This window comes from Coregonus lavaretus, assembly GCF_964263955.1.
Source record: "Coregonus lavaretus genome assembly, chromosome: 28".
Lineage (NCBI taxonomy): Eukaryota > Metazoa > Chordata > Actinopteri > Salmoniformes > Salmonidae > Coregonus > Coregonus lavaretus.
Window position 1 is genome coordinate 23,633,235 of NC_140015.1, and position 20,660 is coordinate 23,653,894.

Here is a 20,660-nt window from a genome sequence, read left to right on the forward strand (position 1 = left end):
AGTAGCCAAATTAATATTTAATGTAACAGTAACACATAGGTAGCTTGCAATCGTTTTCCCCATTCATCTATATTCAGAAAGCAGTCTTCAGAAAAAGAAAAAGAAAACAACGAGTCTTAGCGATTTCGCAATCGGGCCTATAAATGTTCACTTGTCGAAACTTCATATCCCAAACCTCACGCTAAAAATTAACGGAAAAGGATTCAACGCAAAGTTTATGGTTCAACGTCCATGAGGAAAGTTTGCTGTTGAACTGCTGATTACGAGAAACTGGTTCTGTAGTTATAGACCGTGACAATGGACGAACCTAGTGAAATTGAGTGCACAAAAACGAACTTTTCTCTGATAATTTGGAGAGTTTGCAATGTATGCATGTCATTGTTCTTTGCTCTAGCAAGTTATGTGCAGGCAAGTGATTCCCTTATTTCGTTACATTGTTTGAGATACTTTGTATCTATAGCCTACTGTATTTGGCATGACCTGTAGGCATATCTGCTTCTGTTGATAACTCATGGATTTAGCAGAGTAATTTAATGCGTGAACATGGTGTATGTCTCTGAATGTTTGGCCCAACTGAGTAAATCCCATGTTTTATCCTTTGTGTTTTTTATTGGCACAGATTAACGATCCGGATGCAGTATTATGGATGGTAGGATCACGCTTTTTTTTTGTTTTCGTTTAATGTTTTTAATGAATTACTATTATCAAAGGGCTTTTTTAATTTTTTTATACAGTAATCCACTTTTCTATCTCCAGGTTGCCTATGCTATTCCAGCAAATCTGTGTTTATTGATTGGCATTAAACCACATTTAACAGGTATGTGGACATTATGGATTAATAGAGATCCATCATTTACTTTTGACTACTTTTCCTAATAAATAACATTTCCATTTTAACATTTTGGCCAGTGAAAAAGGCCATTGACTGTTTAGTGTATTGTGGCTATATCAAGACAGTGTAGTTAAAAGCTAGAAATATTCATGCATGAGCCTGCATGCACTTCCCTCTGAATGTTTAAACGGTTGAGAGACTGTTTTTCAGAGACAGTACTTTGGAGGAGAATTGCTCAACTTCATGTGCTTATTTCGACTGCTGTTGTTTCCATGATGGGATGGACTCTGTATAAAGAGGGCATCACAAATATCTTCCAGCAAGAGGAGGGAAGGTATAGTCTCACAATCACAATCGTTTTCTGTTTAGATGAGCATTGTGTTCAATTATTATTTTTGGTCACACCTGTTTCTCTCTATCCCCAGGGAATTCTCTGGTCTCATGTTGATACTTGTCTGGCTTCTCCTGTGTCAACACTCTGGAAGGTAAGGACTTTCGACATAGATTTGGACCTTATCCCAACATGCAATACCTTATTTTAAAAAAGTCTCACACTCTGTTGTACATCACTGATATCTGTACTGCTGTAACTATTTTCTATTAGTTCTATTGGGGCTTTCAGACTGTCTGCTGCTGTTGCCATCACAATCTTCCCCTTTGTGGCCTGGCTGTACTACTACATTAACAAGGAGCTGAGGACCAGCTGGCCCTCGCATTGTAAAACTGCACTGTAGATATCCATTCATTAAGATAGTCCAGTGACGAGTGAGCAACATCTCATGCGTGATGGAACATTTACAAGAGGATATGACCTAGCTACAGAGTCTTCTACAGTATGGAATACTGCTAATGTGTACATTTGTAAATAAAAAGCCAATGCCGGCAGTCAGTGAAATCACGGATGCATTGTTTAAAAAGACACGTATGGTTTAGCAGCGGTGTTTTTGACATCCAAATAAGTGACCAGATGTCATAAATTAGAATATATATTGTATATGATTGACACATTTTCCTTTTTTACTGGAATCATAGGTTTCTCTTTCTGACCATTTTGTTGTTGTAGGCAACCCATTGCACTTGTGGTGATATCTGGTGGAATCACAGTAAAATAAAGCAATTTAATAAGAAATCTAAATGGAATTTTTGTATAATTTTTTATTTTTGCATCAGAAATCTAAATTGAAAGAAATGCATGTACTGTAGCCTACTCAAGGCTCCAAATAATTTGGTATTTTGATTTAGCACCACTGGGCCTCGATAGATACAGGAGATATGCCTTAAAAGTAATGTAGGCTATAGCTAAATCAAACTCCTTTTGTGTTTGGTGCTCTTAACTTGTTAAAGTTGGCAGCAGAAGTAGGCTACTGCCAATGAAAAAAGTAAATGTACTGTACTGTATTTTACGATAGCTAGATGTCAATAGCGCCCAGAGACCACATAACACAAAAAAAAGGACTCGGGTGCGTAATTTCCGGTTCTAACAGCCAGAAATAACTATGTTCGCCGGCAGGTCCAGGGTCAGCTTAAATGGTTGATATTGCGAGCCACTCGGTCAATGAGCATCGTTGTACATAGTATACTGATCCAAGATCAGGAATTTGTATGCGTTTTTACCTTCATGATTCACGTTGTGTAAAATTCTGCCACCACTTCCGCATTGAGTTCTTGACAAACTAGCTCAACATCATGGCAGTGGGCCTAATATCGTATCAGACTTTGAGATGTCGATTGTTAAATCGTATGATTTCGCACCAAGGTGTGAGCACAATATGCAGCTTTACACGCGCGTTATCGAGAATGACTGTCTCTCCGTACACAGATCTCTCACCACGGACAGTACACGGGCTGGTAGGTCATGCACGGCTCACAACACTCAGACTATGATCAAATGTGTTCGCGGAATGACTAACAGCTTGAAGACAGATATCGTTGTACCTTGTACCTATCCATTATGTTAACATATTGTGTGTATTCATGCGCTGCACAGGTAAACCTAGGCGGGAGTTGGATTTGTAAGACATCACGGTGGTTGTCTTTTCACGACTCAAGATCATTCTCGTCTTTACCTCCACCGCCCCCTTCTGGTGATAAAACCAAAAAGACAGGGGTATGTAATGTATCAATTAATTTCTGATTGATTAACTTTTTTACATTTACGTCATTTAGCAGACGCTCTTATCCAGAGCGACTTACAAATTGGATTGATATGTACAATCATCTGGGGCACCTGATAAAACCTGGTTTTAATGTCTATGGATAAAACAAAGCACACAGCCTTTTGCTTTGTCTTTAACCTTGTTGCTTTGCCTGTCTCCATCCATCTATCCTCTGCAGCCAGTGACTTGGAAATCATTAGCAATAACATTTGCATTTGGGGGTGTTCTCCTTGCCGGAATGAAATATTTCAAGAAGGAAAAAGAAGAATGTAAGGACATTTCACCTCTCGGTGCACTCACCATCATGCAGTAGGCTACATCCAACAGTGGATTTACACAAATTAATTAATGTTCCGAACTGAAGTTCCCCTGGAGATAATCATCAGTGTCTGTACATGTTGGTAACAATCTGTTTTACATGTTGTCTTTTTTACACGTGCACTGCAGTGATTGAAAGAGAAAGGACAAAGTCAATGGGGAAACCAGCGCTTGGCGGTCCATTCTCTCTTGTGGATCAGAATAATAAATCCTGTAAAAGTGAGGATTTCCTCGGCCAGTGGGTCCTTATCTACTTTGGCTTTACACACTGCCCTGACATCTGTCCTGATGAAATCGAGAAAATGATTGAGGTGGTGGATGAAATAGGTAAAGTGTTTTATTTTAAACATCTTTTATGATGCATCATATGTCATGTGAATTATTATGAATGTCATGGCAATTAGATGGTTGAGTGAGTAACCAGTCAGTCACTCATATCAAATGTCTTCACAAAGCATAATGTTAATGCTAGAACCCAGGGATGTACTGAAGATATGTTGTGATTAACACCATGTCTTTCCATGTTTCCCAGACAGGATACAGTCTCTTCCAAACCTGACCCCCATCCTCATCACCATTGATCCTGACAGGGACACACCTGAGGCCATGGGGACATATGTGAAAGGTAAAGAGAACAAGCCATTAACTACTGTTGCTTCCATGTTATGGTAAAAGGGGGACTTAGACTCACATTGGTGGAACAATAACATTCCTCCTCTGTCCTCTATCCCCAGAGTTCTCCCCTAAGCTCATTGGCCTAACTGGGACAATGCCCCAAATTGACCAGGTCTCTCGAGCCTACAGAGTCTACTACAGCCAGGGACCAAAGGATGAAGACAACGACTACATTGTGAGTTCATCGTCTGATCCTTCCCTTATTCATAACTCTCATTGGTTCATAGTAAAGTAGGAATTCCCACTTTTCCCAGCTGAATTGATATCTAAACGAAACCTCCTTTATTCTTGATTGCAGGTTGATCACACAATCATCATGTACCTGGTTGGTCCAGACGGAGAATTCAAGGAGTATTTTGGACAGAACAAGAGGAGCGCTGAGATTTCCTCTTCCATTGCATCACACATGAGGAAGTACAAGAAGTTGAATTAAGAGGTAAGATGAAGGAGAACTTGTGTGCCTCTCTCAAAGCCTTCAGACTGTCAGCAGCCTCTGGCCCAGCAGCCCCTGACCCAGCAGGACTGAACACTGCCATGTTATGTCAATGACATGGAATATTATCTGGAGTACAGCTTTTAATGGAATTCAGATGTCTACGACTTACCATTCCCTTTTTGCTGTTCACCATTTAACATGGTCTCTAATATCATATTTATGTCTAAGATGATTTAAAGGGATTTTTTGCAAATAGGGGTGGACAACGCTTCAGTGTTTCTTTTTTCTGCTTTGCCCATTATTTCAATCGGTGTGAAATACAATTGTTTCGATGTAAAATATGAGAGCCAAACAGAAATACTTGATTTCAAGTACCTCAACAAATGTAACTATGCTAAAATGGAGGTGGAAAGTATTCCTTGGAAATCAAATCACATTTTATTGGTCACATACACATATTCCTTGGAAATCAATACTGAGGAACTGAAGGTTTCCAGTGTTTACCCTTGGGCACTCCTAATGGAAAAGGAACAGGAATAGTTGTCGTTGTGCAGTTACAGCTCTGCTTTACTTCGTTTACACTAATTCTCCTTTTTAGCCTCGCTATTAAGTCTGGCCCAATACCTGGACTCTTCTCAGTGACACCAGAAACATTTATGCACTGTAATAACTATTTGGTTACTCAATTTGTACTATCCATAAATCAAAGTCATATTTCAACAGAATTTCCAAAGTAACGTTTAATTGATTAAACTTGAACTTGCAGTTATGTACTGTATGTCTGTTCATTTTTTTTTGCTTCCCATGTAGTCGTAGGCTACCATGCAGGTATCAGGGCTTCACTTTGTGCAACCATATTGTAGACTAGCCTATTCCTAGTAGAAAACACATGGTGGTCAAAGTTTGAGCTTATTCATATGGTGCCATTTGAGTTGTCAAGAGTAGAGCACTGTCGTAAATAATTAATTTTAACAGCTTTATTTGTAATCATGTTGCTATTGATATGCCAGCCAGACCAGTGTCTTGACTGGGCCCATTGTTCTGCAAATAAATGGTCATCACCGGAGCCTCTATATCTGGTCATAGCCATAGATGCATGATTATCTCATAGTAGCATGTCATTTTCAATTAATTTACACACACACACACTCATAATTTATAATATTTGTTTTTATAATACATATAAATGAATTCTCAATATCCTTGCAAACTGACCGTCTCTTTGGCCAGAACACCTGTTGAGTTCCCCCTTGGTAACCTGATTACTAGAGAGAGCACAGAAGTTGTTCAGCACTCTTCGGCAAAGCTCCCGACTCATTCCTGGACGGTTGGTGGTTTGTGATGACTGGGAAGAAATACTCTTCTAGATGAGAGATCACCTTTCAGCTGTCAGAGTAACAAATGATCCTTTATGAGAATTCGGTTACGCCGATTTTTATGTTGTATGCTTATGAATTCACCCACTGAACCATTCCATATCTTGATTTGTTGTGTCCCACTGACAGTACATGCCCTTCTCTTTACAACATTGGACAGGACTCCCTTGTGCCTTATAATTCATTGTACACTTCTTCCCTGGAGAACTGAGTTTGATGATACAACGAGTGTCTCCCTGTGGATGTACTGTCTGTCTGAAACAGTCCCCCTAAAATTGGGTGTCCTTTCAGACTAGCAGTGTTTATCGGCATTTTTATTTTGTGGCCTCCTGTCTCCTGTCCGTTGACCCTCTAATCCCAGGCAGATGCACCCGTCCTCAGATCAATTTTCCACCAGGGGCAGGCATCCGTCTGCCTCAGACAGAACCAGCCAATGGGGATTGTCTCCTTGCTTCTTCTCTCGTTCGTACTGTGACTTCAAATTCCCACAGTCTCGCAGTGTCCTTGACACAGTCTTGTACACAGTCAATGTACATACTCTACTATAACGTGTCGGAAGAGGTCAGCATAAGCCCTGCCCATGACCAATTATACCCACAACTGTTGCCAGCCCTTCAAATTACATTCATGGGATATTAAATCAACACCAATTAGGTTGGATGTGATGCAGTGCCAGCTTGTGTCATAGTTTATGAAAATGAATGGCCCACACACAGTACAACTCTACTGACTCTTTCCTTGGAGACAGTTCACACATTCATTGGACATTTTACAGATAAATGTTATATGTAACATGTTTATATGGTGGAATAGGATCATGCATAGAATGTAAGTCTAAATAAATTGTTTAGCATTGTGCACAGCTGAGTTCACCAATAGATATAAAGGAATTTGAAAGAAAGAATGCAGGCGTTGCCGTTCTATTGTCGACTGCATGTGACATCACATGAGTTTTAGAGGGAGCTGTGGAGGGTCATGATTATGACCACAGCACTTCTATGCTAGTCAGTTTACGTTCTAACTGACGTGCTGTTAGGAGCTTGTCCAAAGGAGTGCATGATATCAGACAAACAGTCTGAACTAAACTACCTGATGATGATGAGGCAGCATCTATAATAATAATAATAATAATAATAATAATAATAATAATAATATATGCCATTTAGCAGACACTTTTATCCAAAGTGACTTACAGTCATGTGTGAATACATTTTTTTAAACGTATGGGTGGTCCCGGGGATCGAACCCACTACCCTGGCGTTACAAACGCCATGCTCTACCAATTGAGCTATCTAGTCCACAGGTGTCAAACTCATTCCACGGAGGGCCGAGTATCTGTGGGTTTTCACTCTTTCCTTGTACTTGATCGATGAATTAAGGTCACTAATTAGTAAGGATCTCCCCACACCTGGTTGTCTAGGGCTTAATTGAAAGGAAAAACCAAAAGCCTCTCCATGGAATGAGTTTGACACACCTGATCTCTCTAAAAGGGATGGCATGATCCTATATTTTGTGCTAGCTCTGGTCCAGGGCGTTAGTGACCGTTCCTTTAATAATGCACAATAACACCCTGGACCAGAGATAATGTTGTGCTCAAAATGTACCACAGCTTATCAGTCAATTTTGTTTTCAAAATAAGTTTTAATTTGAGTCAGTTTACATTTTATTTAATAGAATTTAGAATTGTTCTTGCACACTGCCACACACAGGAATAAATGGAACATAAACCAATTAAAAACATCTACAGCGCTATGAATGCATTGAGAATATATTGTTAGCCATTGCATTCTTGGAATGCACCCGTATAGATGAAATGGATGACTTTTTCAACATAACATTATATAGCCCTGCCAAAGCCCTCTATCAGCACTGGCATCGCATGGTACACTTGAAACACATACTTGTGCTGTATTGACATGGGCAACTGAGGAACATTAATAGAAATCCACTCAGGATTTTGTATGGATCTGGAGGGCTTTTTGGGATTCATTGTTAACCCTGTTATTTGGAATGCTCTCTCAGCCATGCATAAACGGAGGCCTGACTTTTTGGAAGACATGATGAGACATGGGCTGCTTTTGTATGAGATGTGTTCAGGTCATCTGTAAAGTGGTTTACTACATGTAACATCATCACAATTGGAAGCAGCTTAGATGTTTGTATTGTCAGAGAAGTCTTTTATTGCTTCAGCGTGCTTCATTATAAGGCCGACAAAGGCCTCTGGTAATCAGTGTTGTAGATAATTTTTGTTCAGAATTACTGTGTCAAATGTGCTGTGTCGGTATGTTTTTTTTATGGCACATTTACGTATTGGTCCCTGTGACTGAATCCAATCTCATAGAGTAACATTACCTCAGTTTAGCATTGGGTCAATAGTCTTGAAAGCAAAACTGAAAAGGTTTTGATAACATCTCTTCGTCTCAGGTATTTGAATGGCAATGGAACACAGCAGACGGACCTGTCTCTGTCTGTCTGGAACGTACTAACTGCCGCCTGTCAACCCCAGCCTGTATCGGACCATGCCCTCCCAGTGAGCCCTAATCGACCGTGATCCCAGTCAGCCAATGCCAGAATTTGAGCAATGCCTTAACAGACCTAATCTTCACTGATCCCAGAAAATGAGGAATGTCGTGTCTGAACCCAAAGCCCTCTAAGCTGCCGTCCTCAGCCATCATTGCTTTTTAATGGACAGGCTACAGGATTACAATTGAAAACATTTAAATGTGACACAATACAGCTATAGATAGACAGTTGAAAATACGAAATGGACATACTTGACTTTTCCACGGTGGCGTTTGAGCCAGATTTGATCTCTATCCAAATATAGAGAAGCTGTCAAGCAAATAGAAAAAAACATCCCTTATAAAAAGTATTCTTAGTGTGATGATAGCAGGGCATTTGAGGTATGTCTTTGGCGTACTGTTGAGACAGCAAACATTTAACAACAATAGAGGGTGCATCCATAGAGAGATAGCATCAATACAGTCTCTGCCATCCTACTGTGATCATAGATTTTTCCCTGTAGCTGCAACACTCAGGTAAGAATGGACCAAATCATATATTTAGGCCTTTGATGTTCATTGGATCTTCTCAAGGAATATAGAGAATTTCTGCAATTATTTGTTTTTATTGTATAATCTATGACCTACAGATCAATATGAAGCATATGATGTATAATCAATTGTCTCCATGCTACACAGCTTTAGAAAATGAGTGATGCTGAGATGGAAGTATTTGGGGTGGCTGCCTCGTACCTCCGCAAGCCGGAGCGGGAGAGGATTGCGGCACAGGTCAAACCATTTGATGCCAAAACGGCCTGCTTTGTGGCAGATCTAAAGGTAGAGTATGTGAAAGGCAAAATCAAGAGCCAAGACATCTCCAAGGTCACAATGGAGACTGAGGATGGGAGGGTGAGTACATATAAAATGTTCTAGAATGTTTGACCATAGTAGCTCTGTTCTAACCCACTGGACACAGACGTTAGTTCAACGTCTAGTTTTGATTTACATTTGGTTGAGTTATCAGCTAACGGGAATTCAAAGTGAAAACAACAAAACATTCCACCATGGTTAAAAGTTGGGTTAAAAAAAACGATAATCACTTACGTTGATTACTTTTTTCAAATCCAATCAGTTCTCCACATTGATTCAACTTCATCACATTGACGTTTTTTGTTGAAATGACATGGAAACAACATTCAACCAGTTTTTGCCCAGTGGGAAAGCATGATATATTTTACTTACTATATGAGAGTGACTGAAATTCAGAGTGCATGTCATTTCTAAGCCTTTTTGGATGCTAAATAAAAAGTTCATTATGCCACCGTGGCATGATTTCAATGCAGTTTCATCCAGTTATTATTCTAGCATGTAATCAATACAACTGGTTCCTTATTTGAATGGAAACTTGCCTCCCCTAACTGCCCTCCCCTTTATTTGATTATGTTGCAGGTTGTCACGGTGAATCCGGATGACATCAGCCCCATGAACCCTCCTAAATTTGACAAGATCGAGGACATGGCCATGTTGACCCATCTCCATGAGCCAGCCGTGCTGTTCAACCTCAAGGAGCGCTACACTGCCTGGATGATCTATGTAAGCAGACACAGATCAGATTACATTTCAACTCAGTCATACGTACATCTTCTAATTGCATTGTCAGTGAAACATCTACAAACTAGTTTCATGGGTTCAATTAGATCATCAATGACATAACCTGAGTTGTTCCCCTATTGCAGACCTACTCTGGGCTGTTCTGTGTGACTGTGAACCCCTATAAGTGGCTCCCAGTCTACAACCCAGAGGTGGTGGCTGGCTATTATAAACCAAACACCTTAGCTGAAATGTGACCTTTTAAAAACAATGTAATATTTGGAAAACTTACAGGGCAAATTCATCCGCATCCACTTTGGCACAAAGGGGAAGCTGTCCTCAGCTGATATTGAGACATGTGAGTTTGCTTGTCTATTTTCTTTAAATATGCAAGGCCATTGCTGTGGATTGGAACAAAATGTAATTTGATTATTTCTCTGATTTTCTTCTTTAGACCTTCTGGAAAAATCCAGGGTAACGTTTCAGCTCCTGGCAGAAAGGAGTTATCACATCTTCTATCAGATCATGTCCAATAAGAAGCCTGAATTAATTGGTAGGTTGAGTAATGCTGCCTGGTGGATCTATATAAAGCCATACACAGTAATTGTAGTTTTGGACTACAAAGGTATTGGTTACTTTAAGGGGGCAATCTGAGATTGCTACATCCATTTGTGTACTTTAAAATTAATGATATGTACCCATTGGTTCTTGAAGAATAAATGACTCATGAGCTTAGGTCAACTGTCTTACCCCATCAGAACCCCAAATATAAAATTGTTTTACTCCATTGTTTGTAAACAATGTAATTGTAAATAAAAACTGTATAGCCTAGTCAGTCCTCACATCCGTAGCTCTGTCTATGAATTTGAGAGTGGTTATATTTCTCCAGCCCCATCCCTCAACTGTTTACCAAAAACAGTGGTAGGTTGCCACTTTGTTGTTGTTTGAACTGCAAAAAAAAAAAAAAGTGATGTACTGTGAGTTCAGCCTCCAACACCAATGTAACCCCCCACTGGTAAATATACACCTTCTCTATCATGTTCACCAGAGATGCTGCTCATCACCACCAACCCATATCACTACCCTTTCATCAGTCAGGGGGAAATAAAGGTGCAAAGCATCAATGACACAGAAGAGCTCATGGCCACAGATGTGAGTCCACCTGTACCCTATATCTCATATGTGTAAATTACCCACACAGATTGGAAAATAAATACATCGAAAACATAATAGAAAACCCTCAACTGTACTGTATAAGATTGTCTTAGGGACTGATGAAATGTTTATATATGTTTGACTGAGCTCCAATATCTGTCCCAATAGAGTGCCATTGATATCCTAGGCTTCAATGCAGAGGAAAAACTTGGGATCTACCAACTGACTGGTGCTGTGATGCATCATGGGAACATGAAGTTCAAGCAGAAGCAGTGTGAGGAACAGGCAGAGCCTGATGGCACTGAGGGTGAGCAGTCTTTGATTTTTACTTATTTTGAAATTCTAATTAAATCTTCACTTATCCACAGCCAGAATCCACTCATCATCTTTTTTGTCTCATGTATTCAATAGTAGCTGACAAAGTTGCCTACCTCATGGGCCTGAACTCTGCTAATCTACTGAAAGCTGTGTGCTATCCCAGAGTGAAGGTCGGGAATGAATATGTCACCAAAGGACAGACAGTTCAGCAGGTATGCAAACTACATTAGAGTGTGTACAGACATGAGTGACCCTCGCCCAACTCTCACCAATTTTCATTGTCCTTAAAATGTGTTTTGTCTCATTTGCAGGTGAATAACTCCATGGGTGCCCTGTCTAAGGCAGTGTATGAAAAACTGTTCTTGTGGATGGTGTCCAGAATAAACCAGCAGCTAGACACCAAATTGCCCAGGCAGCATTTTATTGGCGTTCTGCACATAGCAGGCTTTGAGATCTTTGAGGTATGAGTGGACTCCTCATTTGAAACACATTTACAACAATGTAATCCTTTATTGTATGTTATTTAATTATATTTTGTAAACCATGCAGATAAACAGCCTGGAACAGCTCTGCATCAATTTCACTAATGAGAAACTGCAACAGTTTTTCAATCATCACATGTTTGTGTTGGAACAAGAGGAATACAAGAAGGAAGGGATAGAGTGGGAGTTCATTGACTTTGGAATGGACTTGGCTGCCTGCATTGAGCTTATTGAGAAGGTACTGTGACCTTTAAGTCACTCTTTACAGTCTAACTGTTAAATTGATTAAATAAGTTAGGATCAACAGGACAGAGTTGAAAAACATATTTATTGACAGTAATTAAAAAGTTTATAAGCATAATATTGAAATCCAGTAGACAGACATGATCAAAACAATGAAGTTCTATACCTTGGTTCTTATAAACACATTTTACACTGTAAATCTTCCACAGCCAATGGGTATTTTCTCCATCCTTGAAGAAGAGTGCATGTTTCCAAAGGCAACAGACTGCTCCTGCAAGAACAAACTCTATGACCAGCATCTTGGGAAGAACAGCCAAAGCAGAGGCCCACTTCACCCTGGTTCACTACGCTGGCACTGTGGACTACAACATCGGTGGCTGGCTGGAGAAGAACAAGGACCCGCTGAATGACACTGTGGTACAACTGTACCAAAAAGCTGCCCTGAAGCTATTGTCTCAGTTGTCTTAGTTGATGGTGAGTTTACATCAGCATTTTAAGACATCAGTGAAAAATTATCTTGAGTAGAAATACAATTGTTTTATTTTTCTCTTTCTGTAGCTGATAGAAACCAAAAAGGAGCAAAAAAGAAGGGGTCCTTTTTCCAGACTGTCTCTGCACTTTTCAGGGTAAAACTGTTTCCCCCTACTCTTATGAAAATGTATATCGATCTAATGATCGTATGTAGACTTTAGAACATTTCTATGCACAATTCAGTGAGCATTGTTTTGCTTGTTCATGCTCTTTTATCACTTCATAACCTTCCCTCAGGAAAATCTCAAGAAGCTGATGTCTAACCTGAGGTCCACACATCCCCATTTTGTGAGATGCATCATCCTAAACGAGACCAAAACACCAGGTATATAAAAGTTTGAAACATGTAATGTTGGTTGTTTGCTCTCAAGGCTGCCTGACCTGACAGAATTATGCCTTTCCATGTAGGGGCCATGGAACACTACCTCGTTTTGCATCAGCTGCGCTGTAACGGTGTGCTGGAGGGTATCAGAATCTGCAGGAAGGGATTCCCAAGCAGGATTATATATGCTGACTTCAAGCAGAGGTAAATCCTTCATTGATCTCTGTTACCTATAAGAAAAATGATTCAACAAACATGAGCTCAAGGATAAATGTGGACTGTTTCCCCAACAGATACAGAATCCTGAATGCCAGTGCTATCTCCGAGGGGCAGTTTATCGACAGCAAAAAGGCATCAGAGAAGCTACTGTCCTCCATCGATGTGGACCACGCCCAGTACAAATTTGGATACACTAAGGTATTGTGAAGGCAAAACAATGTTATGGTCTGACCTATAGGCATGACGTTATCGAGTGATATGTAGTGTACATTCAGACAGTGGTGCACCAACTCAGAATAACACTTGCATTGCTTGTGTTTGTATGTGTATATTAGGTGTTCTTTAAAGCTGGCCTGTTAGGTCTGCTGGAGGAGATGAAAGATGAGCGCCTGGCAGTGTTATTGACTCGCATCCAGGCTGTCTCCAGGGGCTACATCACGAGGCAGAGGTTCAAGGAGATGTCAAAGAAAAGGTCTAAAAAACATATTTCTGTAATTGAAAAATGCATACAGTACAGGTCCTATGAACTTCAATAAATGACGGGATCTTTCTTTTGCCACTACATAGGGAATCCATTTTCATAATTCAATATAACATCCGGTCATTCATGAACGTGAAGAACTGGCCTTGGATGAGGCTCTACTTCAAGATCAAGCCCCTGTTGCGAAGTGCAGAGGCTGAGAAGGAGATGCAGAACATGAAAGAGGAGTTCTCAAAGGTCAAAGATGAGTTTGCAAAGTCAGACGCCAGGAGGAAGGAACTTGAGGAGAAGATGGTGGTCCTTGCTCAGGAGAAGAATGGACCTTTACCTCCAGATTCAAGAGGTGGGTTTCTATCAAGTTTTTAAGAACATGCTTTATATTAGATATGTGTGTAGATGTTGCATGGTTCTTATACATATATAGCACTTTCTATGAGGATTACATATTAACATTTCAAGAAGTACCAAACTTTAATTGAATCCAATGAACTCAAATCAAATTGTATCTGTCCCATACTTCGTAAACATCAGGTGTAGACTAACAGTGAAATGCTTACTTACAAAATAATAACACAAGGAATAAATACACAATGAGTAACGATAACTTGGCTATATACATTTAAATTTTTAAATTTTAGTCATTTAGCAGACACTCTTATCCAGAGTGACTTACAGTTAGTGAGTGCATAAATGTTTTCATACTGGTCCGCCGTGGGAATCGAACCCACAACCCTGGCGTTATAAGCGCCATGCTCTACCAACTGAGCTACACGGGACCACACAGGGTACCAGTACCGAGTCGATGTGCAGGGGTACGAGGTAATTGAGGTAGATATGTACATATAGTAAGGATAAAATGACCAGGCAACATTATAGATAATAAGCAGTAGCAGCAACCCTGTTACTATTGGTTTATTGTCTAAGGTATGCTACTTGTTCATATTTCAACAGGAAAGAGAGAACCTCTCTGATGCAGAAGAGAGATGTGAGGGGTTGATCAAGAGCAAGATCCACCTAGAGGCAAAAACCAAGGAGTTCTCTGAGAGAATTGAGGAAGAGGAGGAGATCAATGCAGAGATCACTGCCAGGAAGAGGAAACTGGAGGATGAATGCTCCGAGCTCAAAAGGGATATAGATGACCTGGAGCTCACTATTGCCAAGGTTGAGAAGGAGAAATATGCCACAGAAAATAAGGTGAGGGCATCTGATAAGCACATCACCCCATGCCTTTAAATGTCATAACCACAATGAATGGACGGTAACTTTGTGTGCGTTATTTTAACACAGGTGAAAAATTTGACAGAGGAGTTGACCACATTAGAGGAAAATCTTCTGAAGTCTTCAAAGGAGATCAAGGCATTGCAAGAGGTGCATCAGCAGACCCTGGATGACCTCCAGGCAGAGGAGGACAAAGTCAACACTCTGACTAAGACAAAGGTCAAGCTAGAGCAACAGGTTGATGATGTAAGCATCGAGTGACTTATACACTTTTGTCTTTTGTTAGCATTCTTTCAAGATTTTCCCACAGTCATTGATTGTTCTGGACTATGATCTCCTTCCAGCTTGAGGGATCTCTAGAGCAGGAGAAGAAGGTGCGTGCGGATTTGGAAAGAGACAAAAGAAAACTTGAGGGAGATCTCAAGCTGTCACAGGAAAATGTTATGGACCTGGAGAATGAAAGACAACAAATGGATGAACGATTAAAAAAGTAATTTAGAAATGATCATTGAGTTTATGGAGATTAAACTCTTGATTCACATTTTATAGAGTAGTAGTTGAAAGTGATAGAAACAGCACAAACAATGGAGCATCAACTAATTTTCATATAATGAATAATCAAATTCAGGAAGGATTTAGAGTTCAGTTACCTGCAAGGTAGATTTGAGGATGAACAAATACTGAGCACTCAACTTCAGAAGAAAATAAAGGAGTTTCAGGTATGTGGTTTGTGAAAATAAATTAAATGCATACATTGTAACTTTTGTCAAAATTCTGATGGAATTATTATTTTTACCACAGGCTCGCATTGAGGAACTCGAAGAGGAAATCGAAGCTGAGCGCTCTGCTCGGGCCAAGATAGAGAAGCAAAGGTCTGATTTCTCCAGGGAACTTGAGGAGATCAGTGAGAGACTGGAAGAAGCTGGTGGTGCCACTGCTTCCCAGATTGAGGCAAACAAGAAGTGCAAAAGTGAGTTTGAGGCTGCGTCGTGCTCTCGAAGAGTCAACCCTGCAGCATGAGTCAATCACTGCTGCTCTCCGCAAGAATCAGGCAGATAGCGTGGCAGAACTGGGAGAACAAATATACAACCTCCACAGAGTTAAGCAGAAACTGGAGAAGGAGAAAAGTGAATACAAGATGGAAATTGATGACTTGGCCAGCAACGTGGAGAGTGTCCTCAAAAGCAAGGTAGGTTCAACATATGTTGACCATATTGATATTCAACATACAAAATAAACTAATTCACGATTCACCAGCCTGGTCTCATAGACTAGCGGTAATATAGTAAACGTAAATCCGGGACGTTCAAATTAGGATGATATGTTTCGATTGGTATGGTTACATAAGACAGAAGGTTGTTTAAGGCAAAAAACAAAAGTAGGTTGGGTGGGTGGTTGGTCGGGGCGGGTGGGTGTATAATGCGAACGTCTAGCAATCCGTAGATTATGTGGGTGGGTGGATGGGTGGTTGGGGGCGAGTGGGCGTATAATGCGAACATCTAGCAATCCAAAGGTTGCATTTTGCTAATTAGCAACTCTGCAACCTTTGAGCTACTTTGCAACTACTTAGCATGATAGATAACCCTTCCCCTAACCTTAACCCTTTAACCTAACCCTAACCTTAACCCCTAGCCTAGAATTGTGATATGTTACGAATTCCAATTTGTTGTGGCTAACATTAGCTTTTAATTTTTTATATTTTAGGCTAACCTTGAGAAACTGTGCAGAACTCTTGAAGACCAAAGTAATGAGTACAAGAACAAATGTGACGAGGCCCATGAGTCTCTAAATTATTACACTGCCCTGAATGCTCGCTTGCAAACAGAAAATTGTAAGTTTCAGGTAAATTCCTGTGTACATGAAGGACACCAAGGACTTGATCCCCCCCCCCCCCCCCCCCCCCCCCCCCCCCCCAAAAAAATTGTAAAGTGGTTATCCCACTGGCTATAGGGTAAATGCACCAATTTGTGAGTCGCTCTGGATAAGAGCGTCTGCTAAATGACGTAAATGTGCCCTTGAGCAAGGCACTTAACCCTAATTGCTCCTGTAAGTCGCTCTGGTTAAGAGCGTCTGCTAAATGACTAAAATGTAAATGTAAATGTAATACATAGTTTGAGAACTACGCTGCTAATGTGCTACATTTACTGTATACCTTGAATAGGTGAGCTCACACGCCAGCTTGAGGAGAAGGAGTTAACTGTGTCCCAGCTGACCAGAGTGAAACTAGTGTGCAGTCAACAGATTGAAGAGCTAAAGAGACTTTTGGAGGAGGAAGTTAAGGTTATACAAACTCTTGCCAATTACAAGCCATGGTAATTTCACCATGACAATATAAGCTAAGACTAAATTTATGAATTGTCTCTGGCTTTAGGCTAAGAATGCCCTGGCCCATGGTTTATAATCAACCCGCCATGACTGTGATCTGCTCCGGGAGCAGTATGAAGAGGAGCAGGAGTCCAAGGCTGAGCTGCAGAGGAGCATGTCCAAGGCCATCAGTGAGGTAGCTCTGTGGAGAACCAAGTATGAGACTGATGCCATCCAGCGCACTGAGGAACTTGAGGATGCTAAGTAAGAACTACCACAGCAAATATATCCTAATAACACATAAGTGCGCTGATGGGTAAAACATATATTATTTTGCAACATACAGTAATTGATTGATTTACTATTGTGTGTTCCCTTTTAAGGAGGAAGCTTGCCCAGCGCCTCCAGGATTCTGAAGAGCAGACAGAGGCAATGAACGGAAAGTGTGCCTCACTGGAGAAGACCAAGCAGAGACTACAAGCAGAGCTGGAGGACCTCATGGTCGAGATGGAGAGGTCCAATTCAGCCATTGTCACCCTGGACAAGAAACAGAGGATCTTTGACAAAGTAATCCTATTGACTTATTTAGTGTCTCAATGACTAAAGACTGTGGTGTGGTTCAGTCTCAACAATTGGATTGACTTTCATGTGATCTTTTTTAACATCAGGTTCTTGCTGAATGGAAACAGAAGTATGAAGAGACCCAGTCTGAGCTGGACGGCTCACAAAGGGAGTTCAGGTCTCTGAGCACAGAGCTATTCAAGATAAAAAACTCATTTGAAGAATCCCTGGATCACTTAGAGAACATGAAGAGAGAGAATAAGAACCTTCAACGTATGATAGTCATCACCCTTGAAAATCAAAACAACATATCCTCATAGAATATATGATGTGTTTTAGCTTATAGGCCTGCATGTAACAAACATATTGTTTTGTCAATTTTCAGAGGAGATAACAGATATCACTGAACAAGTGGGACAATCTGCAAAGACCTTCCATGAACTGGAAAAGGCAGCGAAACAAGCTGAACAGGACAAGATGGACACCCAAACAGCTCTTGAAAAAGCTGAGGTTCGCCCTTTTCTCACACATATTGTGCATTCCCCCACATGTATTATTTGAAATTTGAATATGACCGCAAATGTTTCTGTTCTGTGCACCTGTCTTCTTCTAGTCCTCCCTTGAACATGAAGAGGCCAAGATGCTCCACCTTCAACTGGAGTTGAACCAGATCATGTCAGAGGTTGACAGAAAGGTGGCAGAGAAAGATGAGGAAATAGACCAGCTGAAGAGGAACCATCAGAGGACTGTGGACACCCTGCAGAGTGCTCTAGATTCTAAGACCCACAGCAGAAACAATGCCATCAGAGTCAAGAAGAAGATGGAAGGGGACCTAAATGAGATGGAGATTCAGCTGTGCCATGCCAACCACCAAGCAGCTGATGCTACCAAGCAGCTCAGAAACATCCAGGGCCAGCTCAAAGTTAGTGTTTGACTCCAGAAACTCATTTTATAAAAACCATAACACTCACCATCTCTATCAAAGTTCTAATCTGTAGGTATTGGACTTATTCATGACCTTTCTGTTTCAGGACTCTCATTTGGACGATGCCCTCCATGGGCAGGAGGACCTGAAGGAACAGCTGGCCATTGTAGAACGCCGCAATACACTGATGATGGCAGAGATTGAGGAGATGAAGGCAGCACTAGAGCAGTCCGAGAGGTGCCGTAAACTGGCCGAGCAGGAGCTGGTCGACGTGAGCGAGAGGATGCACCTGTTGCACTCTCAGGTGAGGCCCCATAAGCAAATAAAAAATGTGGCCTTAAGTGAAATGTATGAATTTAATTTATTCTGTTACCCTCTCTCTTTACTCATTTAACAGAGCACTAGTCTCATCAGCACAAAAAAGAAGATGGAGTCTGACATAACTCAGCTGCAATCAGAGGTGGAAGATGTAGTCCAAGAAGCCAGAAATGCAGATGAGAAAGCTAAAAAGGCTATTATAGATGTAAGTCCGAACTCAGTGTAAATCTCAGTCCAAATGAAGTCCGTTCAAACAATGTCTCGATCGATTACAAATGATTTATCGATAGGCTGCCATGATGGCTGAGGAGCTGAAGAAGGAGCAGGATACCAGCGCTCACATGGAGAGAATGAAGAAGAACCTGGAGGTCACTGTTAAAGACTTGCAGCAGCTTCTGGATGAGACTGAGCAGTTAGCCATGAAAGGTGGAAAAAAAAGAGCTCCAGAAACTAGAGACCAGGGTAAGGTAGCGGCAGGTAGCTTAGTGGTTAAGACCGTTGTGCCAGTAACCGAAAGGTCGCTGGTTCTAATCCCCGAGCCGACTAGGTGAAAAATCTGTCGATGTGACCTTGAGCAAGGCACTTAACCCTAATTGCTCATGTAAGTCGCTCTGGATAAGAGCGTCTGCTAAATGACTAAAATGTAAATGTAAGGATAAAGATAAATGTTTTATTTCCAGTTCACACTCTCTTAGTTTGTGATTCATTCTTAATCAATTATTTACACTCAAGGTTAGAGAGGTGTAGAATGAACTGGAGGCAGAGCAGAAACGTGGTGTGGAAGCCATGAAGGGTGTGCGGAAATATGAGAGAAAGGTCAAGGAGCTCGCATATCAGGTAAAATATGTTTGGTTGCTTATTCCTGAATTGCACCAAATCATGATAAAATATGAGAGTAATGAATAACTCTGGGTTTGTAGGGTGAGGAAGACAAGAAGAATGCAGACAGACTGCAGGACTTGGTCAACAAGCTGCAGCTGAGGGTGAAAGCTTACAAAAGGCAGTGTGAGGAGGCGGTGAGTACAATATATTATTGGCAACGACTGTACATTTTATTATTAGATAAATAGGACAACTGTTCACCACTTCTAATTTATCTGTCTCTTTATTTTTCTGTGAACTACAGGAGGAGCAGACCAGTATCAATTTGGCCAATTGACATAGCAGCGGGCAGACATAGCAGCGGGCAGCGGGCAGACATAGCAGAATCCCAAGTTAACAAATTAAGAGCTAAGAGTCGTGATGTTGGTGGCAAGAGAGAAGAATAGAGATATGGGCATCTTCTGCTGATGGTGCTGTAATTCATGTTTAGAATTACAATAACTCAGGCATAGAATGTAGATACAGTAATTATTATTGTTGCAAAGATACATGCCTGCTTACACTATTGTACGTACCTGTATGTTAGCATTCCCTGTGCTATAGTTTGACCACCATGCTTAGATGTTCTGCTTAAAAGCAGAAAATGGCATTACAATGAAATACAGTACAAATCAATTTTACTTATAAAACTATAATTAAATACTGCAAAGCAGTATCATACTGGTCTATTATCTTTGTTTCATTAGAGGTAACACTTTTAGCATAGATGATATAGCAAATGGGTTTTAGTTATCTTATATTCAAATAGATGGACATGTTAAGACACTATATTTTAACAATAGTTTAAAAGCAAAATTACATTCTGTAGTATGTTGGA

General features: G+C 40.6%; 2 protein-coding genes and 1 pseudogene across 3 annotated transcripts; all 3 read left to right on the plus strand.

The window, feature by feature from the left end:
* The first annotated feature begins 164 nt into the window (after positions 1–164).
* tmem220 (transmembrane protein 220) lies at positions 165–1,753 on the plus strand. Its single transcript, XM_084145946.1, has 6 exons — positions 165–408; positions 620–649; positions 757–817; positions 1,043–1,166; positions 1,258–1,317; positions 1,437–1,753. The coding sequence occupies exons 1-6, from the start codon at positions 298–300 to the stop codon at positions 1,564–1,566; spliced, it is 516 nt and encodes a 171-aa protein (XP_084002072.1). The 5' UTR covers positions 165–297; the 3' UTR covers positions 1,567–1,753.
* A 543-nt stretch (positions 1,754–2,296) lies between these two features.
* Positions 2,297–5,507, plus strand: LOC311104210 (protein SCO1 homolog, mitochondrial-like). Its single transcript, XM_084145945.1, has 7 exons — positions 2,297–2,680; positions 2,820–2,939; positions 3,167–3,257; positions 3,436–3,633; positions 3,839–3,931; positions 4,041–4,156; positions 4,280–5,507. Exons 1-7 carry the CDS (start codon positions 2,519–2,521, stop codon positions 4,412–4,414), a joined length of 915 nt encoding a protein of 304 aa, XP_084002071.1. The 5' UTR covers positions 2,297–2,518; the 3' UTR covers positions 4,415–5,507.
* A 3,495-nt stretch (positions 5,508–9,002) lies between these two features.
* Positions 9,003–20,232, plus strand: LOC311103184 (myosin-3-like; annotated as a pseudogene). The gene is made up of 35 exons (XR_014615806.1): positions 9,003–9,203; positions 9,744–9,887; positions 10,031–10,096; positions 10,179–10,242; positions 10,339–10,437; positions 10,933–11,036; positions 11,208–11,346; positions 11,451–11,569; positions 11,669–11,818; positions 11,907–12,077; positions 12,292–12,549; positions 12,648–12,708; positions 12,851–12,938; positions 13,022–13,139; positions 13,229–13,352; positions 13,490–13,626; positions 13,722–13,978; positions 14,587–14,829; positions 14,923–15,099; positions 15,198–15,343; positions 15,482–15,572; positions 15,655–16,042; positions 16,558–16,684; positions 17,015–17,133; positions 17,225–17,421; positions 17,541–17,724; positions 17,826–17,991; positions 18,104–18,228; positions 18,332–18,640; positions 18,750–18,947; positions 19,041–19,166; positions 19,252–19,428; positions 19,699–19,798; positions 19,882–19,977; positions 20,088–20,232. The product of XR_014615806.1 is annotated as a myosin-3-like (transcript).
* The last annotated feature ends 428 nt before the right edge of the window (positions 20,233–20,660 follow it).

Bases quoted from the DNA above. Each gene is read 5' to 3' on its own strand.
- tmem220 (XM_084145946.1), top strand. From the start codon at position 298: ATGGACGAACCTAGTGAAATTGAGTGCACAAAAACGAACTTTTCTCTG. The intron at 409-619 runs GCAAGTGATTCC...TTATTGGCACAG, and splicing joins CTCTAGCAAGTTATGTGCAG to ATTAACGATCCGGATGCAGT. The intron at 1,167-1,257 runs GTATAGTCTCAC...CTCTATCCCCAG, and splicing joins TTCCAGCAAGAGGAGGGAAG to GGAATTCTCTGGTCTCATGT.
- LOC311104210 (XM_084145945.1), top strand. From the start codon at position 2,519: ATGGCAGTGGGCCTAATATCGTATCAGACTTTGAGATGTCGATTGTTA. The intron at 2,681-2,819 runs GTAGGTCATGCA...TGCGCTGCACAG, and splicing joins CACGGACAGTACACGGGCTG to GTAAACCTAGGCGGGAGTTG. The intron at 3,932-4,040 runs GTAAAGAGAACA...CTCTATCCCCAG, and splicing joins CATGGGGACATATGTGAAAG to AGTTCTCCCCTAAGCTCATT.